Consider the following 23,359-nt stretch of genomic DNA (forward strand, 5'->3'; position numbering starts at 1 on the left):
AAAGACAGCAGGATCCAATCATTCTGAAGGCAAGCAAGAGCAGAAGCGTGGCCCTGCAGGGTCTGCGTTGGAAAAGGGGATGCGCCTGAACTGGGCAAAAGCCAGAATGCGAGGCAGTATGTCCTCACCAAACCACGGACCCATAGAATTGTAGAGTTGGAAGGGACCACGAACGTCACGTGTATCAAAGACCATGTGCTGAATTGACAACAATTGGAAGAACTGGGGTTTCCAAATGGTCGACGAAACCCAGGCACCAGTGTACGCTGCAATCCTGACCCTATCAACCTGTGAGCAAGCTCTGATGAAATGTTAATATTCAATGTACTCAGCAGGACTTCTTCCTGACTATATGTGGTTAGGATGGCACTGCCAATCAGAAGTTTGATGAGGGCAGCCAGCCAGGCAGAATAGCTCTGACGCAGTTTCTCATTGGCCCTGTGCCTTCAGCAATAATTAGGAAAGTCACTCTACACTGCTATAAAGGGAGGGGAGAAAGTGGGAAACGTGTGGCATTAGTCAGCAATAGCCAATCGTTTGATCTGTTTGCCCCACAACAACTTATCATCAGGAGCAGTCTATATGGGGACAGGTGACTTTACAGCAGGCATCCCCAAACTGCGGCCCTCCAGATGTTTTGGCCTACAACTCCCATGATCCCTAGCTAACAGGACCAGTGGTCAGGGATCATGGGGATTGTAGTCCAAAACATCTGGAGGGCTGAAGTTTCGGGGTGCCTGCTTTACAGCATATCCTCCAAGTTTCACAAGTAATGTTTACTCACCACAATGTTGCATAATATTTGTTATGTTGTTTGTGCTCATCACACTTGTCATATGACAAACGCTAAATCTGCTTCCATAAACGGGCTGGGCAGTAGAACCAACAGCCTAGTGGAAGTATGGGATCTTTTTGCTATAAAGGATTTTAAGAGGAATCTGTTTGGATGGCTTTAGTCTGAAGAATACTAGACCAGGTTCTAGCAATTGTAGTAGATGACTCTTGACAAATGTTTGAACCATGACCTGGCCTCATCACACCAGAGTTCTCACCTTATTTGATTTCTTGCTTGTTGCAGAACCTGGTCGTGTATTGCTATTCAACTGTGACGAACTTGAGCTGTCTTCATCCTCCTCATCCTCCTCTTCATCAAAATTCATGCTACTTGAAATGCCTAAGGGACATCCATCACATTTGCGGATTAAAAAAAAAAGCTTTTATAATATTCAGTTTGAATATACATCTCAATTGCTATGATAATTCTCTGATTTTCAGAGACGGCATTCTTATGGTGACTGGATTCTGGGTATTTACAACAGAAGATGGAAACTGTCTCTTTATTGTTATTATTTATCATTTTTATTTGTTGTGTGGCAATCCAAAACACGTGTAATGCAACAAATAAACATGAATACAGAAGAACAAGAGCAGCTGTTCATTTGTTTTCCATTAAAGTATTTTGCAGCAGAAAACTCTTCTTTCTCTTTTATGGCATCTTTCTGCACATTAACAAATAGACAGGAGGCTGATTTAAGCAGAATATTTATCCAAACCATGGGCGAGGGCAGGACAATTGTTATGCCCATACTCCATAGCATCACCTTCCTATATTTCATATGTAAATGGAGATGCAGGTACATGAAAAAAAATGATAAGGGTCACACCCAAGGAAGATGTTAGAGCAGTCTTCCCCAACCTGTTGCCCTCCAGATGTTTTGGAATATTTCTCCCAGCATGGTTGGGTTGGGTGGAGCTGATGGGTGCCTTATTTATTTATTAACATTTATTTACCGCTTGGTTGTAGAAAACCTCAAAGTGGCACCACCAATGCCAGTTCAGCAGATCAAAGTGGTCAAGAAGGCAGATATGAGGAAATATGTAGTCCAAAACACCAGGGGGAGGGGCACCAGGTTGGGGAAAAGACTTGTGTTTTACCCTCTCAGAACAGAAGATGTGCCCAGTATACAAGGTCTTTACACTGCAGAATGGTTGCAATGTGGCTTCTGCCTATCAATTCATTGCTGTTAATGCTGCTTAAGGACTACCGAAGGCTGCTAATTTTTATATTGTTACAGTGACATAACTGGTACTGACAGCATCCCAGAAACAGAATGCTTGCTATAATGTAAGAAACAGTTGTACTGTCCTTTTGACTCTGTTCACCGACAAGGGAAATTGAAATCTAAATGGCAGAATATTTCCCAGTAACTAAAGCCACTGGTGGCATATTCAGATTAGAGTATCAAACAAAACAGTTGACATTCTTTGCAGACCTTGTATTTCCTGTACATTTTTATATTTTCAGGAAGTGCATTTTTTGGGGGGGGAACAGTTTCTGGATGCCCCACAGGGAACAAACAAGCATTTGTTATGTGAGCCAAATGTTAGCTGATGCTGCCACCAAATAATTTGAACAGAATTAAGTTCAAACCAGAGCAAAGCAATTGGAAGAAATAGTTGCAAGCTTTCTGCACAGTATTTTAGTAATCCCCTTCTGTTGTTTATAGCTTTTCAATAATATTAAACTGACGGGGGTGGGTGGGTGGAGGAATACAGTGAAAGAGTTACTGTACACATATTCTCAGTATCCACAAGGGAGTCTAGTTGGCTTTCAAAGGCCTTACTTGGATATCAGACTGGCAAGCCATGCTGCTTAATAGAAATATCCCAAGTCCCCTAGTCATTAAAACTCGCTGCTTGATCCTTCCAGGACATAATGTAATCCACTACCACGGGAGAGGGGAGACAGTCACACAGCTAAGCCTCAGTCCTACGTACGAAACGGCGTTATCCACTGACGAGAAGTGAGGCAGCTAAGCTCTCGTGTTTTCATGTAACACTTTCCTACAAACTTGTCACAGTAGGTCCTAAATTTGTCAATTTTAACAGGATTACTGGCCTGTTCCAAGAAAACGCAGAGCAAGAAGGAATAAGTGAAAACATCAGCTCATTGAAAAATAAAATAAAAAATACAGTGCATCTGAGTTACAATAAACCCAGATTTGACTTCAGGGGAAAAAGCAAATTATGATACACTGTGAAAATAGGATGGAAAATAAGGTGCTATTTTATTGAAAAACAAGCTGAAGACCCAACATATTTGAAAAGTAGGTAAACCCTTGCCTACTTACAACCAACCTCATTTTATCTGTACTTTGCTCCCCACACTCCCATTCATTTAGGCCTTGGCTTCAGAAAGAGGAAGGGCAGAGCCTAGGCTGCTTTTCCAAACCTGGCCTTGAATTCTGCTTCCCCTAAAACAGTAAGGAAATCTTCTCCCCTTCCTAAACCTGTTGTCTGAAGCTGGGTCAAAACACTGGAAATGTAATACTGTACCCATTTCTAAAACAATGAAGTTTGTTGCTCCCTACTCTGAATGGATCCGTTTGAGATAACTACACCAAACAGTATCAGAGGTGAATAGGAAGGATATCCTCCCACTGCAATATTGTCTCCAAGGGTGAACTATAGGGATGTAGTCAGGGATGTCATGCGGATAAGGGCTTAATCTGTTTCCTGATTTTGATGTCTGAAGTTTTGGCCCCTCTTGGCTGAGTTCCAGATTGGAGCCCCATTTACTTGCCTATGAGGTGAAAGATTTTATGATCTTCAAGCATCCAAAGGGCTGTCACATGGAAGGTGGGGCAAGTTTGTTTTCTGCTGCTTGTAAGCCATTGGAGTCAAATTTCAAAAAAAGAGATTCCAACTAAATATTAGAAGGGGGGCGGGAATCTGACAGTAAAAGCTGTTTCATGCTGGAATGGGTTACCTTGGAACCTTGACTCAGTGAGAGCCAAGCTAGTCTATCTCAGTAGTATTGATTAGCCGTACTCTTGGATCTATTTTGGGGAGCATATTATGAATTCATATTATGAATTGGATTTTAGTGTAACAGAGGGTCATTTCGTCAAACCCCCTGCAATGCAGGAATCTCAACTAAAGCACCAGATGGCCATCCAGTCTTGAATGATGGGAGACACCACCGCCTTCCAAGGGAGCCCATTCCATTGCCAAACAGCTCTTGCCATCAGAAAGTACCTCCTGGTGTTTATTTGAAATCTCCTCTATTGTAACCTGAATCCATTGGATTAGGTGACCTGTAATCATACCGAGTAGAAACAACAGCTAACAGCATCAACAAGTTTCATGGTTCCTTACCTTTCTTCTGCATTGTCAACCTAAGGTCCTGTGTCCCTTGTTGTTGACTGGTAGTTATTGTCTCAACATCATCCTCATCATGGCAAGCCTCTCCAACAGTAAGTATTTGAACTTGGCTCCCCACTTCCTGTACATCATCCTGAAAAGCAGCTGGACCATCAATTCCTATCAAGCAGAAAAAGTCAAACAACAGTGTCACTATCCAGAGACAATATATGTTTTTCAACCTTTGACCACGGCATACCTAAGAGGTCAAACCTGGCAGCCATCTTTAGGTATACAGTGGTACCTTGGGTTACAAACACCTCGGGTTACAAGCACTTCGGGTTACAGACTCCGCTAACCCGGAAGTAGTACCTCGGGTTAAGAACTTTACCTCAAGATGCGAACAGAAATCGGGTGCCGGCGGTATGGCAGCAGTGGGAGGCCCCATTAGCTCAAGTGGTGTACCTCAGGTTAAGAACGGTTTCAGGTTAAGAATGGACCTCCGGAACAAATTAAGTTCGTAACCAGAGGTACCACTGTATTTAAATAAGAAGCGTAGTTTTCATACAAAAGAGTGCTCGCTTCCTGTTGCTTCCAGGGGTCTGGCTCTAGATCAATTAGCACGAAAACTGCTATCTAGAAGGGTACTGAAAGAGCAATGTTATAATAAGCCTTTAGAATGGCACCTCAAGAGGCCTAAAACTACCATTGTAACCAATAGAGATGGGTCACATCCTGCCTGGGTTGCAGGAGACCCTGTATAAGAGGCAGGCAGTGGTAGGAAATGGCTGCCCGTGCTTTTTTTTTTCCCTTGGCATGAGGAAGGGGCATGTGGAATTATCACTGCTTCCTGCCTGACATTTGGAGCTTCCAGGTTCATGGCAAAGACAGAAGCTGCTTTGGCTGTAGGCTGGGGAGAAATGGATTGAGTGTGTCACTTCCCTGCACAGCCACTGAATATGGAAGACTAGCCCCACCCACACAGCTGCTTAAAAGACCACAATATGGAACGATGTGAAACAAGGTTTGGGTGCGTTCCAACAATCCTCCAAACCAAACTCAGAACCGAAATGTAAAGGTAACAGTTCATGTCACTCCCTTTGAGAAAAAAGCTTGCTATAGTGACAGAAAATCAAAACAAAATAGAATTATGTGCATTTCAGCTTCTGATTTTATGCTTGCGTGTACAAGATGTTGTGCTTGTGTTTACTTGTCAGCCCTATAAAAATCATTTTTGAACTGATATAATCTGTAATATTTCAATTTCTTTACATAATGGTTTACATGCTTCCTGTTCTGTGCGGTTCAAAATTAACTACCGGAGACAGAAATTGCAAACCACTAGGCAGAATTGGCTACTCTTTCAAAATGTCAATATTTTAATACTGTCTCTTGCAAAGATTATCACAAACGGGGATGGGGGGGGGAAGCAAATCAGAACTGAGCAAACATTGCCTAATTCCCTCCTTGGCTATTAACATTAATTTGCATCATCCATTTTACTTTCTTGTGAACACGCAACTTTATTATTTCTCACATACTATCAAAGGTAAATAAAAAAAATGCTAATGTTGAATTTCTGCACACTAGAAATTGGCACTTAAAAACTGGCAACAAAGAATTAAATTGGCCCAAAGTGCCTTATGCTTACACTGGTAGAATAAGACTGCAAAATGTATGCAGGAAAGTTTTTTAGGGAGACAATTATGTGCACTATAGCCACAATAATTCTGCAAGTAACTAATGAAGCATAGGTAGCCATGGGAACTAATTCATACTTTACAAGGTAGATTTTCCTTGCAGTTCCCTTTAAGCACTTTCCTTTCACTGGATATTCGCCCGAGACAGAGCACTGCATAAATTGGGCCACTGGTGTGACTTAGCATAGCAATTAATTGAGATGGTTTTGCACACTCATTAAGCCAAGCATCTTCTCTGCACGGTGGGAGAACAGACATGCATACAATGTAAAATGCAGTGTGGGTCATACATGTGCATCTGTTTGTGCCCAACTTAAGAGAGGAAAGGGTCACACCATCAAACACAGAAATGTGCCACAAGTAGCCCTTAACATACAAGTTATGCACCCATATGCTGATTCCCATCCAGAATGTCATAGCCTTCATTTGAAGAGCACTATCCACAATTTAAGATCCAGAGGGAATATTCTAGAGTGAGCATCACTTATTTATATAACGTTTATATTTATTTTCATGGGGGCTGCTGCTGAACTGTAGCTTCAGTACAGTTCGATACAGTATACTGTAATTGTTCTTTTATTGTTTTTAATTGCTTTGGGCGAGCATTTGCACAGAAAAGCAGCCTAAGTAAAATACATTTAAAAATAAATACATACGTACATTTTGTAAAAAGGCAGTATGGCTACACAAACAAACATTTCTATTGCTCAACAGTGCAAACTCACACATGCTACTCAAAAATAAGGCAATCATCAAACTAGCGATTAAATCAAAATATTTGCAGCAGAAGGCAATAATAAACAGTGGATTGGAGCTACAGATAGGAGTAATTCTGCCAATGGCACTCTTCTGTGTTGTACGCGAGCTACTCGAAGAAATTGTGTGGCACTGAACAAGCCCCTGTAGAAGGGTCTGTATGACACCCTGGGCTAGCACTTATCCTGGGACCTTATGCAAGGGATTTGTCTTGTACAAACAGAAGCACACCTCTGCATTTCAGTCCTCATAAAGGAATCATGTGCTAAATCAGTCTGTCTATCTATCTAGATACAGTATAGGCAGAACTGGAAAATTTGTGTTAGATATTTCATGATGATAAGTGTGTGCCTCCCCCACGAGAGGGCCAGAGGGCAGCAACATGAGAACGGGCCCTTTCTACAGTGGCTTGTTTGTGGAATGTTGTCCCCAGATAGGTGCCTTCATTATATATCTTCATTATATATCTTTAGGCACCAGGCAAAAACATTTCTCTATAACCATGCCTTTGGCTGATTAACATTTGATGGTCTTTTAAATGTGTTTGTGGGAGGGGGGCTATTGGTTTGCTTTTGTTCTTGTTTTTATTATGTATTTTGGGTTCTCATTTTGTAATTTTTTGTTGTGAACCAGAGGAAGAGCAGTAGTAGTAGTAGTAGTAGTAGTAGTAGTAAAGGTAAAGGTAAAGGGACCCCTGACCATTAGGTCCAGTCGTGACCGACTCTGGGGTTGCACGCTCATCTCGCATTATTGGCCGAGGGAGCCGGCGTATAGCTTCCAGGTCATGTGGCCAGCATGACTAAGCCACTTCTGGCAAACCAGAGCAGCACATGGAAACGCCGTTTACCTTCCCGCTGTAGCGGTTCCTATTTATCTACTTACATTTTGATGTGCTTTCGAACTGCTAGGTTGGCAGGAGCTGGGACCAAGCAACGGGAGCTCACCCCGTCACAGGGATTCGAACCGCCGACCTTCTGATCAGCAAGCCCTAGGCTCAGTGGTTTAACCACAGCGCCACCTGTGTCCCTAGTAGTAGTAGTAGTAGTAGTAGTAGTAGTAGTAAATGTGTCCAATTTTTCTCCTCTCGATAATGGCGGCAGTGTCCAATGAGTTTTCAGAAGGAGGATGGAAAGGAGAGTAAAGAAAGCTGACCCTCATCCATCCGCTTCCTGTCCTCTGCCCTGACAGTAACCAGCTACCACTGTAGCTTTCCTCACAGAACTACAGGAGTCAGGGGGTCCTAACCGCATCTGCCCATTCTAACAAGCAAGAGACATGGCCATAGATCCAAAACACATTCCAGCTAGGAAAAGGCACCTGAGGAGGGTGCAGAGCAGGGCCAATGAGGGACTCTGCCAGGGGATAGGGGCCCAAGTCCAGAGGCCCAGAGCCTGGCGGGCCAGATTCAGGCCCTGGGCCAAATGTTCCCCATCCCTAGTTAAGGTATTTTTTCCCGTTGGAAGTCTAAATGAAATTGTGTGTGTGCGCGCGCGCAGTTTCAGCTCAGCCGTAATGTATGTAAACCTACAAACAAAGCCAATTGGCCTCATCGGATGTGTAGTTCATAGCTCTTTCCCCTGGGATATTTATTACATTCAAAGGCCCAGTGTATACAGTGGAGTCACATCTGCGCATTAGAATTCTGAAGTGCTGCTGAAAAGCCCACATCATCGCCAACCCTGCTGGAAAGTTGGCACTGCTATACATCAAAGAAACACTGGCCTGCTTTGAAATTAAGAAGAATGATAGGAGGTTAGGAGTAAAAAGAAGACACCAACTCTTTTTTTAAAAGACAACTTATTTTGAAGTATAGCTAACCAAAATGACACTGTAAAGCCTTTCATTTAATCCAAACCACAACTATCAAGAGATTCACATTTGAAAAGTGAACGGGAGAAGTAGCCAGATAATGATCTGAATTCCTTGATTGTTTTTAAAAAAAACACCACCTATTTCTTTGAGAATAGAGCCTATTTTTAGATAACTCTTACTGACAATTGTGCAAGGAACAGGGCACAGTTAGCCTTGCTTCATCTGATCTGTCATCCAATGTCCCTTTCTAGCAACTGAAGTTGGGCAAAAGTTTGTACCTTATTCTTAATGGAGGCAGATAAATCCTTATAGAAGATTGAATGAATTATGGTTACTAACTTTCCCAGTTAAACCACAATCCCCTGAGGTATACTGCCTCTGAGTCTGGAGGTGCCACAATCTGATGCTGAGGACAAAAAACAGGGGATCACCATCACCTGCCCTAATGCTTCCAGAGGGATCTTACTGCATGGTAATAGAGAAGAAGTTTCAGAATGCATGGAATTGGTTGGGTCTGTCTAGCAAGCCTATTCATGCCTATTCAGAAGTAAGACTCATTTGGTAAACTCCCAGGTAAATTGTACAGAATGGAAATTTAAGGCTTTCTGCAACTGGTTTGGATAGGAGACTTCTGCTGTCCCATCTCTATGCAATTTATGTTCACCACCTCCTGTATTATTATTTATCTCTCTCTGTGTGTGTGTCTGTCTCTCTTACCCATTACTAATATGTTTACCTTTGCCCCCTGCACACCTTCCTAATTCTATCACTTGGTTTATTTTTAATAAAGTTTTGCATACATACAGCAAACAGCAGTTCTGGAGTAAACCATTTTTACTCCAGATGGTGGTGGCAGGGAGACCTAACCCTCTCTCCCACACCATGGTCCCAATCTGGATCTCTCACACAAACACACCAAAATATTTGGGAAGAGATTCAATCATGGATTTCTATTGTCTTGTCTGGGTTTGATCATTGCTAGATTTTTTTTAAGTTGGTTTCTTCTTGGATTTGGTATCTGGCTCAACTAATGACTGGACGTCTGTTAGTAGGGGAAATTGCCTTGGCTCTTCTGGTACAAGAGTAGTCTGTTCCTACTGTTAAGCTGTCTACTAGCTACTCAGGCAATAGACGTCTTTTGCACTCATACCTTTTGGATAGTTTGCCCTGGCTGAAAGTTGTTGCTCAACTTGCGCCCTTAAGGAGGCAACCTAGCAACAGTCCTTCTAATTCATTTCTGCATGTTTTGGAGGTAAGGCCTAAATGCCAGAGGGAATTAACAAATTTGTTCTGGTCTGGATGTGCCCTTGAAGTTGGGATACCATAAAGCTTGCCCCCATCGTAGTTGTTTTAAATAATAAGAACATGTCCATTTGCAATCTGCTCAGTTACAATTCTGGAACACCACTCTTGGGATGTCAAGTGTGCATCTTAAGGAGTTTACAGCCACTTAAGGAGCTAAGTGTTCCTGTTGTCTGGATTTTGTAATTCCCCGTTCTTTCCAAAGTAGCATGCTCACGATTGACTGAGTTTGAAATAGAACTAATTTCAGAAATCATAATCACTACAGCCAAATTGCTTTGAGGTCAAAAGGACAATTTTAATGTGTCATCTTACATCAATAGCCATGACTAACTGGATTTACAGGACTCCAAAGCATATATTTAATCAGCGATCTAAGCAAGGATGGCGTTATAATCATATAGTTGAGACATGATAATGTTTGTGCTTGAAAATTGTTGCAATTATTATTTTCCTGCCTATGAAATGGAGGCTTAAAAATAGAAGAAGAAATCAGGGTTTCTATTAAATGTGCATTGTGAGGGCTGGATAACCTATCCTTAATTCTAATGAGAGCTTTTATGCGCTGCACCAAAGCAATAGTTCTTTATTGGCCTGTAAGTACACGGGGAATGCAATCACCCTGCACAAACAATTAGCTGCATCCAGTAACTAACCATTTCTCTCATTTTATGAAAGTGCAGCTTCGTTATGCTGACTATTTCCCTGGTGTTCATCTTTATCACATTGTCCTGATTGCAATGTCATCAGCCACGGAGCCACTCAGAAAAGCATTGGTTTTTACATTTAAGGTTCCGCATTCAGTTATTACAAGAGAGTCTTTGAGTACTGCTCATGTATAATTCAATAGTTTACAGCTCGGAATTAGCTTATCATTCATAAAACCTGGTCTACTTTTAGCCCAACGAGATTGACTTTACTATGAAATGGGAGTCTTACATCATCTAAATGCATGAAAACCCTTTATGAACATGTTGTATCCGAGTACAGCTGAATTCTAACAGCACACCGCAGGGTCCTGCCAAGTAGGGGATACAGCGTGTATGATATACAAAATAACTTTTGTGATTTTTGTGCAAACTCTCAGCCATTGGAATTCTACCAGTTACTGAACTCCCAACCTATGCATTCCTACTGTATATGTAAGTTATCAAAGTGAACTGTGACTATAAATAAGTAAATGGATACTGAATGCAAAACTGTGGAAGGGAAATTTCTATTCTCTTAGATCCTAGTTAACAGTTGTGGGGGTGAGACATTTTCAAACATCTGAAGTCTACTAATCAGGTGACTGGTGGGGATAATAAGGATTATGGTGGGGAAAATTAACTGAGCTAACAGCACAATGTTAGCTCATGCAAGACACACTTGCCTATGCACATGCAACCTCATTTGATTAAGGATAGAGACCTACTTCCATGCAGAAAGAAGCCCTCCGATCAACTGGAGCAACTGAGACACTAACACGCAACTGATCATAGCTGTCAACCCTCCCTTTTTTTGTGGGAAACTCCCTTATTCCAAGCCACAGCTGTCAACCTTCCCTTGTTTTGCTGGAAAGTCCCTTATTCCAGAGCCATTTCCCGCTGCTATCCTGGATTGTTAGATATACCATAGACCAGGCATAGGCAACCTTGGCTCTCCAGATGTTTTGGAACAACTCCCATGATCCCTAGCTAACAGGGCCAGTGGTCAGGGATCATGGGAGTTGCAGTTCCAAAACATCTGGAGAGCCAAAGTTGCCTATGCCTGCCGTAGACTGTCCCCGGGACAGGTGAGGCTGCTGATCCCTTATTTTCAAATCCGAAAGTTGACAGCTATGCAACTGATATATAATAAAACTAAAATGCTGGTCCTATCCCCAAAATGTGTGAAGAAAAATCTCCAGAAAATGTTTGCATAGTTTTTGTTTTTGTTTTTCCCCTGATATTAGACTGTGAAATTTTAAAAATCAGGAACATGAATTATTAGCCTGATGTGTGGTTTGATGCTCTTGAGCAGATGGGTGCTACTCTGATGAAGAACATTGGCCAGGGTTGGCAGAGGAATATGCCCAAGGAGCCAAGCCCAAAACGTATTGGATATTAAACTTTTTATCCTACTCCTTTGCATCCTACTCCCCCAGCCCCAGCCCCCAAAATACCTCACTGCCTGTAAATCTCACTGTCAAAAAACAGAGTGCAAGTTGAGGAAGTCCTACAATATTTTTCCCAAACCAAAAATGTTACCTACAGTATATACATTCATTAATATTAATATGTAAGCTTAATAAAAAATAAATATGTTCATAACTACACATAGTTTCTAATCTGCTCATCCTTAACAGCACGGCTTGTTGTTGTTTTTAAACAAAAATCGCAAACATTTGTCTCTAAATTTCTTTGAGAAATACAGACTAGGCATTCACGGTTCTTCCTCATTAAGCATGGTATTATTTTTTAACCACAACCTTAAATCCAATCCAGCTGAGGTAAACACTACTTTCACAGACCATGTCCTTTTTTTTTAAAAAAAAAAGCTAATTAATTGGGCCTAGATTTAATTAATTAGGACTACAGCCATTTTGACCCAGAACTGCCACTGCAGTGAGAGAAAATGCCACACTGGAGAGCAGCTGCAGCACTTGGCTCTGTCCCGGGAGATTTGTAAGAGGGGCCTTTCATGACCGAGATACACAAAAATCATTCAATCAGCATTTTGCATAGACGATTGTATATAGAGTTAGAGAATACACCAGCGCTTCAGCTAAAATGAATAGCCCTTTCAAATTCAGAAATCAAGTGAGTGCTTGTTTCCTAAACCATGCCAAGTATAATCTCATTCCTCTGCGTAAACTAGGTAGATTTCCAGATAATCGGAAGATTTTGGAAAAGCAGGTGTACTGCCTATACAGGGTATTTCTGCCTTCTGGCACACTACGGAACACAGCACTTCGCAAGTCTGCATTCCTGGTGCACAATTTTTCAAGACTGAGGTGTACGAACAGCCTCTTCTAGATACAAGTTCCAGACAGAGGGCTTAGCAGAGCAGCATGAATAGCACAGTTGAAAAAAAGGGCCAGCAGTATAGGAACCTTGGATGTACACTAACTAAAGGGCAAAGTATACAGCATTTATCATTCATTTTGCTCCTCTATTGTTGATTTTTCTTTAACTCAGGGCATGGATAGGCAAACCAAGGCCCGGGGGCCTTCTAAATCCAGCCTGCAGACAGTCTGGGAATCAGTGTGTTTTTACATGAGCAGAATGTGTCCTTTTATTTAAAATGCATCTCTGGGTTATTTATGGGGCATAGGAATTCATTCATTCCCACCGCCACCACCAAAATACAGTCCGCCCCCCCCAAGGTCTAAGGGACGGTGGACCAGCCCCCTGCTGAAAAGGTTAGCTGACCCCTGACTCAGGGTGTGTGAGAGAGCTAAATCAGGACTGTGGTGTATTGAGTGGTAGGGGTCAACACTTTGCCATGGTCCCTATTAGAATGACTAACCAACACCAGAGTATTCACCTTGTGGAGGGTGGGGGATTCTAATGGAGAAAAAGCGGGGAATAAAGTGTTAAGTCCACCTCTTCCCAACACCGCAGGTCTGATCCAGTTTCCCAACCACACAGGCTACTTGCTATTTGAAAATCAACTATGCATGGGCTACCTATGTGACAAACGTCACATCTAACTTGGCCCTTGGGATTGCCAAGGTTGTGACCATGAATGCTGGGCATGTGCATCACCCAGATCAGTGGGGTCTGTCACATGTCCTGTTCTGTTTATCACAGGTGCCAACTGTGCTCAGAAAATGAGCAGATCCTTTGCTCTTCATTCGCACACAGACCCACATGGAATCCTGCTGCGATGACTGGCAGAGTGGAGCTTCATATCCCTTTCTTCATGCACAACATGTTGCACATGGAGAAACAGGTACAATGGTGATGCAGTCAAGCAGCCTCTTGACAGTCCTCCACCATGTCCACAAAAGTGAACCCAAATATCTACTAGCAAACACTAGCCTTTATTATGTGTAATAGGAAAATATGTTCCCAAAAATGCAATCAATAAAATAAATCAATAAATACAGGCGCTTGGATACAGCTGTATCTAGGCCTTCCGTGCTAGATGGAATGGGCAAAAAAATGCCATTAGGGACAGCCAGAGGAAAAGACCTCTTGAAATTCAGCAGGCACTGACTTTGTTATTATTTAGACACTAGCTTAAAATACAGTTCTTTGCCTAAGTTTCTGATAATTTTTGATGCCTGGCTGTGTTTTGGGGCTGATCTGCTGCGTCTGATGGATGTTGTTAATTTTGCTCATTGTGAACGGACTCTGTTTTCATATGCTTTTATTGTTTCCAACCCAGAGAGGCTATAATTTTTTAAAAACACACATAAATAATGAATAACTACACTCTGTATATGCGGCAAGTAGCCAATAAATTTAAAACGCCTCTTTGGAGACTCGGCAGAGAGAGCGGATATGTGTATCCTTTCAAAAGTCTTGAAAACATTTCTAATTTAGATTTGAGTCACTGGGGTTAAGCTAGGATTTTGTGGGCAGCAGTCACCAGGGACTTGTTATATTATTGTTTTGTTACTGAAATCTTGCACTTTGGTTTATACATGTTGTAGCTTGCTCTGAGGCTCTCTCGGAAAGTGGTAAGCATTAAATCCTTACTTAACACCACCAATTAAAGGAGTGGAAATATCAGTACTTGGGTGCACTTGATATCTCAACTGGACAATGCAAACTCCATCTACTGAATGCTTATACATATATATATAATATAGGTTTTGGACAATGTGTAGCTTGAATGAAAAAATATGCCAAAAAAAATCAGCCTTGCCATTGTATTGACATATTGTGACTTGTCTCATTCTTATTTAATAATCAGCAGCATGCAGCTAACCTTTGTGCTTCCTCTTTTTCTCTTTTCTGATGTTGCCAGTTTGGCAGCCTCCTGTGGCTGCCTTGGCTTTTTTAGTTGACTTTGGAGCTTGTGACTCTGCTACCACCTTCACGTCCTCTTGCTCAGGCTCCTGTACTGCTTGAGAGATTCCAGACACCCCCAACCAAAAAGAAACATAAAGAGAAAAACAGAGGAGAGAAGAAATGAGAAGCCTATGAAGCCACAAGAAGTGAGCAAGCAAGCAGGCAGATTGTAAAAGTATTTATATATATCAAGTCAGTTCCAGAGAAAGAAGACAGTATAGGGTAGAAGACTGCAGGTTTATAATGGTATTTTAAATATACAGTATATTACCATCTCTACCTTTAGGCTGCTAGTAAAATAAATGGCAATCCCTTTCTGTGTTACATTTTGCCTGGGTGAACCAGCCTTGACTGCTATGCCTAAGGACATCAGGAGAACTGAGTGTGCTATGATGTGCACATGGTCTCCTGTGATATCATCAGTTAAGGCTCCGTTTCTAAGATTCCTTCTGGGGGGAAACAGCACCATAGTAAAAATGTACTAACATTCCTGCAATGTTCCTAATAATATCTGGAGGGACGCTGCAAGGGACACTGTCTCCATCAAATTTGCCACAATTGCAAGCAGCAGCATTTACCTACAAGTCAACTTATTTCTATGTAGGGGCACCAGCCTGCCCTTTCAAGCATCAAGTAAAAGTCCCCAGCAGCAAGTAAATTTACTGGCGAGTATCTGGTCTTGTTCTGCTCCTCTGCTTTATCTAAACATGTTTTGCAAATTATCAAAAACAGAAAAAAATGAGGGACCATCAACTCAAAATGTAACAAAATTAATCACGGAAGCTTTTGTGCTGGCATAACCCATTCAGCTACTTCACAATTCAATCTATGCATGCCTGCTAATAAGCAAATCTCACTATGTTCAGTGGAAGTAATTCCTAAGTAAATGTGCAAAGGATTGCAGGTCTAATCATTTGACCAGCATGAACCTGTGAAGCAAATAAAAATCACTGTAGTTTCATAATATAGTCAATTTACTTATTTGAAACACATACAAACAAATATTTCTGCAACAAAGTAAAAAAGAGAAGCTGGCAGGCTGCTCCTTCTGATCCTCCAATCCCCACTCCATGCACACACCTTCATAAAAGTACAGAGAGAAAAAAGTGGCAATGTTATGTAACTCCAGAGCTCAGTAACAATGCAATTACAAGTACGTACACTTGGAAGCAAATCCCACTGGAATTCAATGGGGCTTTACATCCAAGTAAATGTGCATAATATGGCAGTCTAAATTGCAATATTCCTTTCATAAGTCAGAGCTTCTGCACACCATTAAAACAAACTCCACACTAGTTCTGTCTTTGATTTAACATTCTGTTTTTGTTTTTTTTAGAGTTTAGGATAAGTGCTCAGATGTTCAAGCTGCCAAAAGAGGGTCCTTTTTAAAGAAATAAGATTCAAATGGCAAGCAGCCTTGAGTAAAAGCCCTGGCATTCATATAAAGTCATTTAATTATATTTGGGAAGTTCTAAAGCTGCAACAATGACGAGTAATGGTGACAGGAAGAGTTCCAGGATCTGCTGCTCCTTGACAAAGAGGAAGATGAAGGGTGGTCATATCAGGATTTCCTCTATGGCAGGGATGAGGAACCTGTGGTCAATCAGCTGTGGCTGGGTTCCAGCTTCCATCAGCCTCTGCCAGCATGGTCAATGGTCAGATGACGGGAGATGGAGTCGAGCAACATCTGGAGGACCACAAGTTCCCCATCGGAGGTTCATGGCATCCCACCAGCTTGATGATCTGGTGTGGATTGCAGCATCTATTAGCAATGAATGTTTAGGCTTTCAGGGCACTCAGAGACATAGATTTGGATGTATCCACATCTATTGTTTTGCCTGGTGTTTTCTGCAAGGTGACTTTCAATAGTTGGTCCATTTCACATCCGGATATCATCATCATCAACATCATCAATTCTTTCTTAGAGTCACACCCATAGTCTGGACATCCTTCCAACAATGTCCAGCTGTGTTGAAATGCATTTGGGACTATCCAATTATTTTCAAAAAGGGACTCTGTGTGTGCTCAAAGGCAGGCTCTGTTAGTGCTTCATGGAGGAGTCTTGGTGAGGCCTCGCAAAAATTATAAAAATGTGTATTAAAAGTGTCTAAGGCATGAGTTGCTTTGCATGTGTCCCTAAATTGCATTTTTAAAGAAACACAGAAACTGTCTGGCACTTCTTATTTCAGCAGTTTGCTCAACTAACTAGGAATAGCCAGAAGCAAAATAAATAAATACTGTGGGCTGCAGCTTGAGGAGTTAGCTCCAAAAGTGGCACTTTCTCTGCACTTGTCAAAGCTTGAATTTCAATTTTAACACACATCGGATTTCATTGAGGCAGAGCTTAGCAATCCATATGACTTTAGGTTGGAGAACTGATCCATAGCACTACATGAGGTGGGGCAGTGTCATGAAGCTGCCCACCACCATATGTCCCTCCAGCACATATTGATGCCTTGAATCCACATAGGTGGAATGGGAGACATTGAAAACTGAATTATTTGCTATAAAAGCAGCCAAATGAGATTTTCAAAAAGATAAACAAAGAGTACCCTATCATTTTAGCGGAATAAATTGACACTTGTTGTTGTTGTTGTTGTTGTTTAGTCATGTCCAACTCTTCATGACCCCATGGACCAGAGCACGCCAGGCACTCCTGTCTTCCACCACCTCCCGCAGTTTGGTCACTCATGTTGGTAGGTTCAAGAACACTGTCTAACCATCTCGTACTCTGTCATCCCCTTCTCCTAGTGCCCTCAATCTTTCCCAACATCAAGGTCTTTTCCAGGGAGTCTTCTCTTCTCATGAGGTGGCCAAAGTATTGGAGCCTCAGCTTCAGGATCTGTCCTTCCAGTGAGCACTCAGGGCTGATTTTATTCAGGATGGATAGGTTTGATCTTCTTGCAGTCCATGGGACTCTCAAGAGTCTCCTCCAGCACCATAATTCAAAAGCATCAATTCTTCGACGATCAGCCTTCTTTATGGTCCAGCTCTCACTTCCATACATCACTACTGGGAAAACCATAGCTTTAACTATATGGACCTTTGTCGGCAAGGTGATGTCTCTGCTTTTTAAGATGCTGTCTAGGTTTGTCATTGCTTTTCTCCCAAGAAGCAGGTGTCTTTTAATTTCATGACTGCTGTCACCATCTGCAGTGATCATGGAACCCAAAAGAGTAAAATCTCTCACTGCCTCCATTTCGTCTCCTTCTATTTGCCAGGAGGTGATGGGACAAGTGGTCATGATCTTAATTTTTTTTTTATGTTGAGCTTCAGACCATACTTCTTCTTCTACCATCTACCGTCTACTTCTGCTTCATTGACTACGCAAAAGCATTTGACTGTGTCGACCTCAGCAAACTATGGCAAGTTCTTAAAGAAATGGGAGTGCCTGATCACCTCATCTGTCTCCTGAGAAATCTCTATGTGGGACAAGAAGCTACAGTTAGAACTGGATATGGAATGACTGGTTCAAAATTGGGAAAGGAGTACGACAAGGCTGTATATTGTCTCCCTGATTATTTAACTTATATGCAGAATTCATCATGTGAAAGCCTGGACTGGATGAGTCCCAAGCCAGAATTAAGTTTGCCGGAAAAAACCTCAGATATGCTGATGACACAGCCTTGATGGCAAAAAGTGAGGAATTAAAGAACCTTTTAATGAGGGTGAAAGAGGAGAGCGCAAAATATGGTCTGAAATTGACACTTAGAGTAGAACAATAAATTATGGCAGGGACAGAGAACCTTTTTTGCTCCTTATCAGGATCAGCCTCGCAAGCCGAATTTGGCAGGTGGGCAGAACTGAGCAGAATTCCTGAGCTCCTGGAAAGGACCATAGTAGGTGGCCACTCCATGTTTGTGTGTATTTCCCTGTAGTAAGAGTCAAACACAAAAACTCACTACAATCCCATCTTGTGCTCAATTCCTTTTTGCTACCTCAGCAATTCATTCCTGGGAATGCTTCAGCCATGCTTAGCAGAATGTCAAGCTTAGAAGGAAGCCAGGTGGTCTTCCAAACCAACCCCCTACTTAGTGCAAGATCTGCAATGTAGGATGCAACAACAGCATCCCTGGCAGGTGCACCCCCCCCCCTGTTTAAATGTCTCCAGTAAAGAACAGCCCACTATCTCCCAAGGCAGCCTCATCCATTGCCAGATAGCTCATACTGTGGAAGTTTCTCCTGCTAGTTAGCAGAAATCTGCTTCCTTGCCATTTCCATTCATGGGTTCTAACCCTGCCCTCTGGAAATCAGAGAGCGCAGGACTTCTTGTGCTGCATCAGCCTACTGAGAGAGAAGACCACGAGGAATAAATGCCTGCAACCAGCCCTGCCTGCCTCTGGCTTTGTGGCTCCGTTATGTTAGGCAAGCAGCATCAGGGGTTGTCCCAGGGTGCACTTCTCTGTCCAGGAAGTGGCCAGAGATCAAGTGTACACATGGCTGCAATGGTGGCTTGAGGCTTCTAGTCACCTGTCAATGTGGAAGCAATAGAGAGTACAGAACACTCCATCCAGAACACAAAATGAAAGAGGATCCTATAATGCTTGCAGTAAATGCCTTCTGTAATGAGGAGAGAACTCAGTAGCAACAGGGTTTTTTTCTCAGCAGCTGAGTTCTACCCTGGCTTGTTAGCTACTGCCATATAGCAGAGCAGCACACTATCTTTCAAGAGACAAGCAGGTTGCAGGGGTAGCAGAATCTCCAAGGGGACAAAAATGCAACTCAGGCAAAGCATGGATCACAAAAATCAGCAGTGAGTGTAATGCAGAATCCAATTAGCCTTCTCTGAAGAGAAGTCTACACTTGTGTGAACTCATTCATTCCAAATCTTATCTGCTACAAATGACTGTCATGGAGCAGAAGCTCTGCCTTTGCAAACCACAAGGCGCAAAGGAGAGGCCTGTGTTTTACCTTGAAGAGATTTCTACTGGCACATAGAATACCTAGCCCTATATATCATGCTAAACATCAGTCTGGGAGGCTGATTTAAATGGGCCTTGAATGACAAGGAAGAGCAGCTTCTTTTCCTTTTGGTAAATAGCGTGAAATATTATTTTAATTCACCTGATTTTTAGATGAATCTTGCTACTGTGGTACCTTGGTCTTCGAAGAGCTTAGTTCCCGAACCCAAACGCTGCAAACCTGGAAGTAGGTGTTCCAGTTTTCAAACTTTGCCTCGGAAGCCGAACATACTCCTGAGCTTCTGTTTTCACTGTTGCACAGCAAATTTGAGTCCCCCACATAGTAATTAAGGCTTTTTTTCATCCCGTTTTACCCTTGCACAGCCAATTTAAGTCGTCCCCCCCCCAGTGTAATAAAGTCTTTTTTAATCCCATTTTACCCTTGCACAGCCAATTTAAGCCCCCCCCCCCCATCGTAATAAAGGCTTTTTTCCATCATGTTTGTATCCCTGAGAAGCTAATTTAAGTCGTCCCCCCCAAAAAAAATCGTAATTAAAGCCTTCCATTTCTGATTGCAGTGTTCTGAGGTGATATTTGGTGCTTTTGTTTTTGCTATTTTGGGTTTTTTTGTTTGTGTGGCTTCTTAATTTTTGTGACTGTGGCTTGTTTTTCATTTTATGATTGACTGATTGATTGACTTTGGAAATGGATAAACCCCCCCCCCATCCAAACAATGACTATCAGCAGTGCAGGTAAGAATTTTTTTTAAATCATCTACAATACTGTCTTATTTATTTTATAGTACAGAACACTGATTATTGCTTTCATTTTATGGATCAATGGTCTTGTTAGACAGTAAAATTCATGTTAAATTGCTGTTTTAGGGGTTGTTTTTAAAAGTCTAGAACAGATTAATCTGTTTTGCATTACTTTCTATGGGAAAGTGTGCCTTGGTTTTGAAACGCTTTGGTTTTGGAACAGACTTCTGGAACCAATTAAGTTTGAGAACCAAGGTACCACTGTAAATTTTGAAGCTTTATCATCCCACAGTACTGATAAAACCTGGCTGGTTAACAAGGTTTTGACTTGACATTTTCCTATGCTGGTGTGCTTTGATAAAGACAAAACATTTTTTCTTTCTTTATCTTTCTCCTGTAACCTTAGGTTTTTCCTCCCTAGGTGAAGCTTTTCTGGAACAATTTTATCTCATGTTAAATTTGTATCCAGGTCCTTTTGTTCTACTGAAAAAGTAGAAAGCTGTTAGGTTTAAAATGTACTTTTGTTAACACAAAAAGGAGGATGAACTGAAACAAGGTATGTTTTCTTTAATAGAGAACATTTAATTTTCTGTATCAACCCATGCTTTCGATTATAGGTTAACAAAGCTGAAATTTTCTCACATCTTGAAATGTACCATAAATTAAAACACTGTTTCATATATATCATGTCAAAAACTGTTAGATTCCCCCTGCTTGTGTGAACAAAAACATTTAAAACATTTTAAGTATTAACTAATGCTCATGTGGGTGGCGCTATGGGTTAAACCACAGAGTCTAGGGCTTGCTGATCAGAAGGTCGGCGGTTTGAATCCCCGTGATGGGGTGAACTCCTGTTGTTCGGTCCCAACTCCTGCCCACCTAGCAGTTCAAAAGCACGTCAAAGTGCAAGTAGATAAATAGGCGGCAAGGTAAACGGCGTTTCCATGTGCTGCTCTGGTTCGCCAGAAGCGGCTTTGTCATGCTGGCCACATGACCTGTAAGCTGTACACCGGCTCCCTTGGCCAGTAAAGCGAGATGAGTGCCGCAACCCCAGAGTCGGTCACAACTGGACCTAATGGTCAGGGGTCCCTTTACCTTTAATGCTCATTAACAGAATGTGCACAAACATCCACTGAATTGGTAACTTGAAACTTGCCACTTGGTGGAAAACAGATGTCATTTATGGCTCAAAGTAACATGGCGCTCAAAATTAAACAATGTACAGCCAAAACTTTTCATCTGAAAGACATTTGATTTTTTTTTTTACAAGTTATATAAAAGGAAGGAAGAATCAGACAGGAACTGAATGTATTTTGAGCCAACACATTTTCCTTAGGAAAAATGGGTTGCATCCCACACTGCATGATCGGAGTACCACATGCGCAACACGATTCTACCTTCCTCTCCTCTGCCTGCAACCGTCCAAATGCCAAAATCCGGTCCCTCAACATTACAGAGCATATTTTGGCATGTGCAGGGGACCGTAGGAGAGATAAGAGGACAGAGAAGTAATGCTAATGATGGCAGTGCTGGATGCAACCTAATGCTTCTCTCCTCTGTGCACATGCATACCAACATGTGCTGAGCCACAAAATGCAAATCATTAATCCAAACAGAAGTTCTATTCACAGTGTGGTTTCTAATTTATGAATGTAACTGAAGAAAAGGCTGCTGAGACTAAGTCAAATGCATTTAATATTCAAACGCCATGTACATTTAAATTGCTGTTAAAAACGGCTAATGAAATTCAAAGGCTTCTTTAATTTTGTATTTATTTATTTATTTATTTATTTAAAAATTGAGGAATGCCAAAGGAGAAAAGTAAACATCAATGCAATTTTCTAAAAGGCTATTGTAAAAAAAATAACATTTTCCCTGTAATATTTTGCAAGGAAATACGTATTTTAGGGGATTGAGATTTTCATATGGTAAGAAGGGGAGAAGGGTTGTCTCAGACTTACTGCAGTTGAAGCAAATGATGGCATAATTACCGGTACAGGTATAAACTAAAATGTAATGAGGATGCATATAAAATGAATCTGCGAGCAAAGGAACTGTATGCTCACATTAATAAGGTCATTTGGGCTGTATGATATTGCAGTGTCACACATAATGTTTACTAAAATATGCATATTTAACATTCTTTGCCAAGATTAAAAGGCTGAGGACAGCAGCCATGTACCAGGAAGTAAGATTTATTCAGTCAGACATTCAACTACTGATGGTGCATTTTTAATTTTATATTTAAAAGTTAACTGGGGAGTGGGGCCAGCTAGTGATTATGAAAGTGGACAAAAAGCCTGAAAGTTTTATGTAAAGTCAACGTTCTACAGAGCATGGAAAGGAAATGTACATTTTGTTGACAAGTTGTCCTCTTCCATTTTATGAAAAGTAGTAGTTTTAGTTTTTGCTTAAAACCATGAGAAATTCATTGCTAAAGCAGCAGCAGTGCATTCTGCAACTGTGAATGGAACACCTCCCACAAATGGTGAACAACTGGGTAATTTCAGAAGGGAGATAGATGGCTGAATAGCAACTTTCTCAGTAGCTCTATCAATCTCTAAGCATATGCCCCCCAAACCCTTTCCACTGGGAGAATAATAATCAAAATACTATTTGATGGATTATTGAGATAAGAGTTATAGGGAGACTGAGCAGCCGTGTAAAAAGGAACAAATATTCCATTATAATGCCTATGTTTAGACCAGTTTATATTACTTTTCCCAAAAAATTCTTGTCAGCATATTCTCGAATGCATCTCTTGATACGGTACTTTCCCTGCCCTCGACATTTTACAGTAAATTAGACACATACCATTATAAATGGTGCTGCTGTTGCTGTTGAGGTAAGATTCAACCAATGGTGCTTGTTCTTCTGACTGTTTCATTCTGCGCGCCCTTGTCCGGCTGTCCACATTGGACTGAACCATCAGAGGCTCCTGACGTTTTTTCTTCTGCTTCTGCTCAAGTAATGCTCGCTGGGAAAACACAGAGTGACACACAGAG

General features: G+C 41.5%; 1 protein-coding gene across 3 annotated transcripts in view; it reads right to left on the reverse strand.

The window, feature by feature from the left end:
- The window catches only part of TUB (TUB bipartite transcription factor), a 124,636-nt gene that overhangs the window by 15,233 nt on the left and 86,044 nt on the right, over positions 1–23,359 (reverse strand). For 2 of the 3 annotated variants that reach the window (XM_035119782.2, XM_060275879.1), the window contains exons 3-6: positions 23,169–23,331; positions 14,613–14,747; positions 4,159–4,323; positions 1,053–1,174 (exon numbers count right to left, since the gene is read on the reverse strand). In XM_035119782.2, the coding sequence (XP_034975673.1) occupies positions 1,053–1,174; positions 4,159–4,323; positions 14,613–14,747; positions 23,169–23,331 (585 nt within the window). The remainder of the gene's footprint in view (positions 1–1,052; positions 1,175–4,158; positions 4,324–14,612; positions 14,748–23,168; positions 23,332–23,359) is intronic. The other variant, XM_035119805.2, reaches the window with a different exon arrangement.

The sequence above is a fragment of the Zootoca vivipara genome, chromosome 1, assembly GCF_963506605.1.
Source record: "Zootoca vivipara chromosome 1, rZooViv1.1, whole genome shotgun sequence".
NCBI lineage: Eukaryota > Metazoa > Chordata > Lepidosauria > Squamata > Lacertidae > Zootoca > Zootoca vivipara.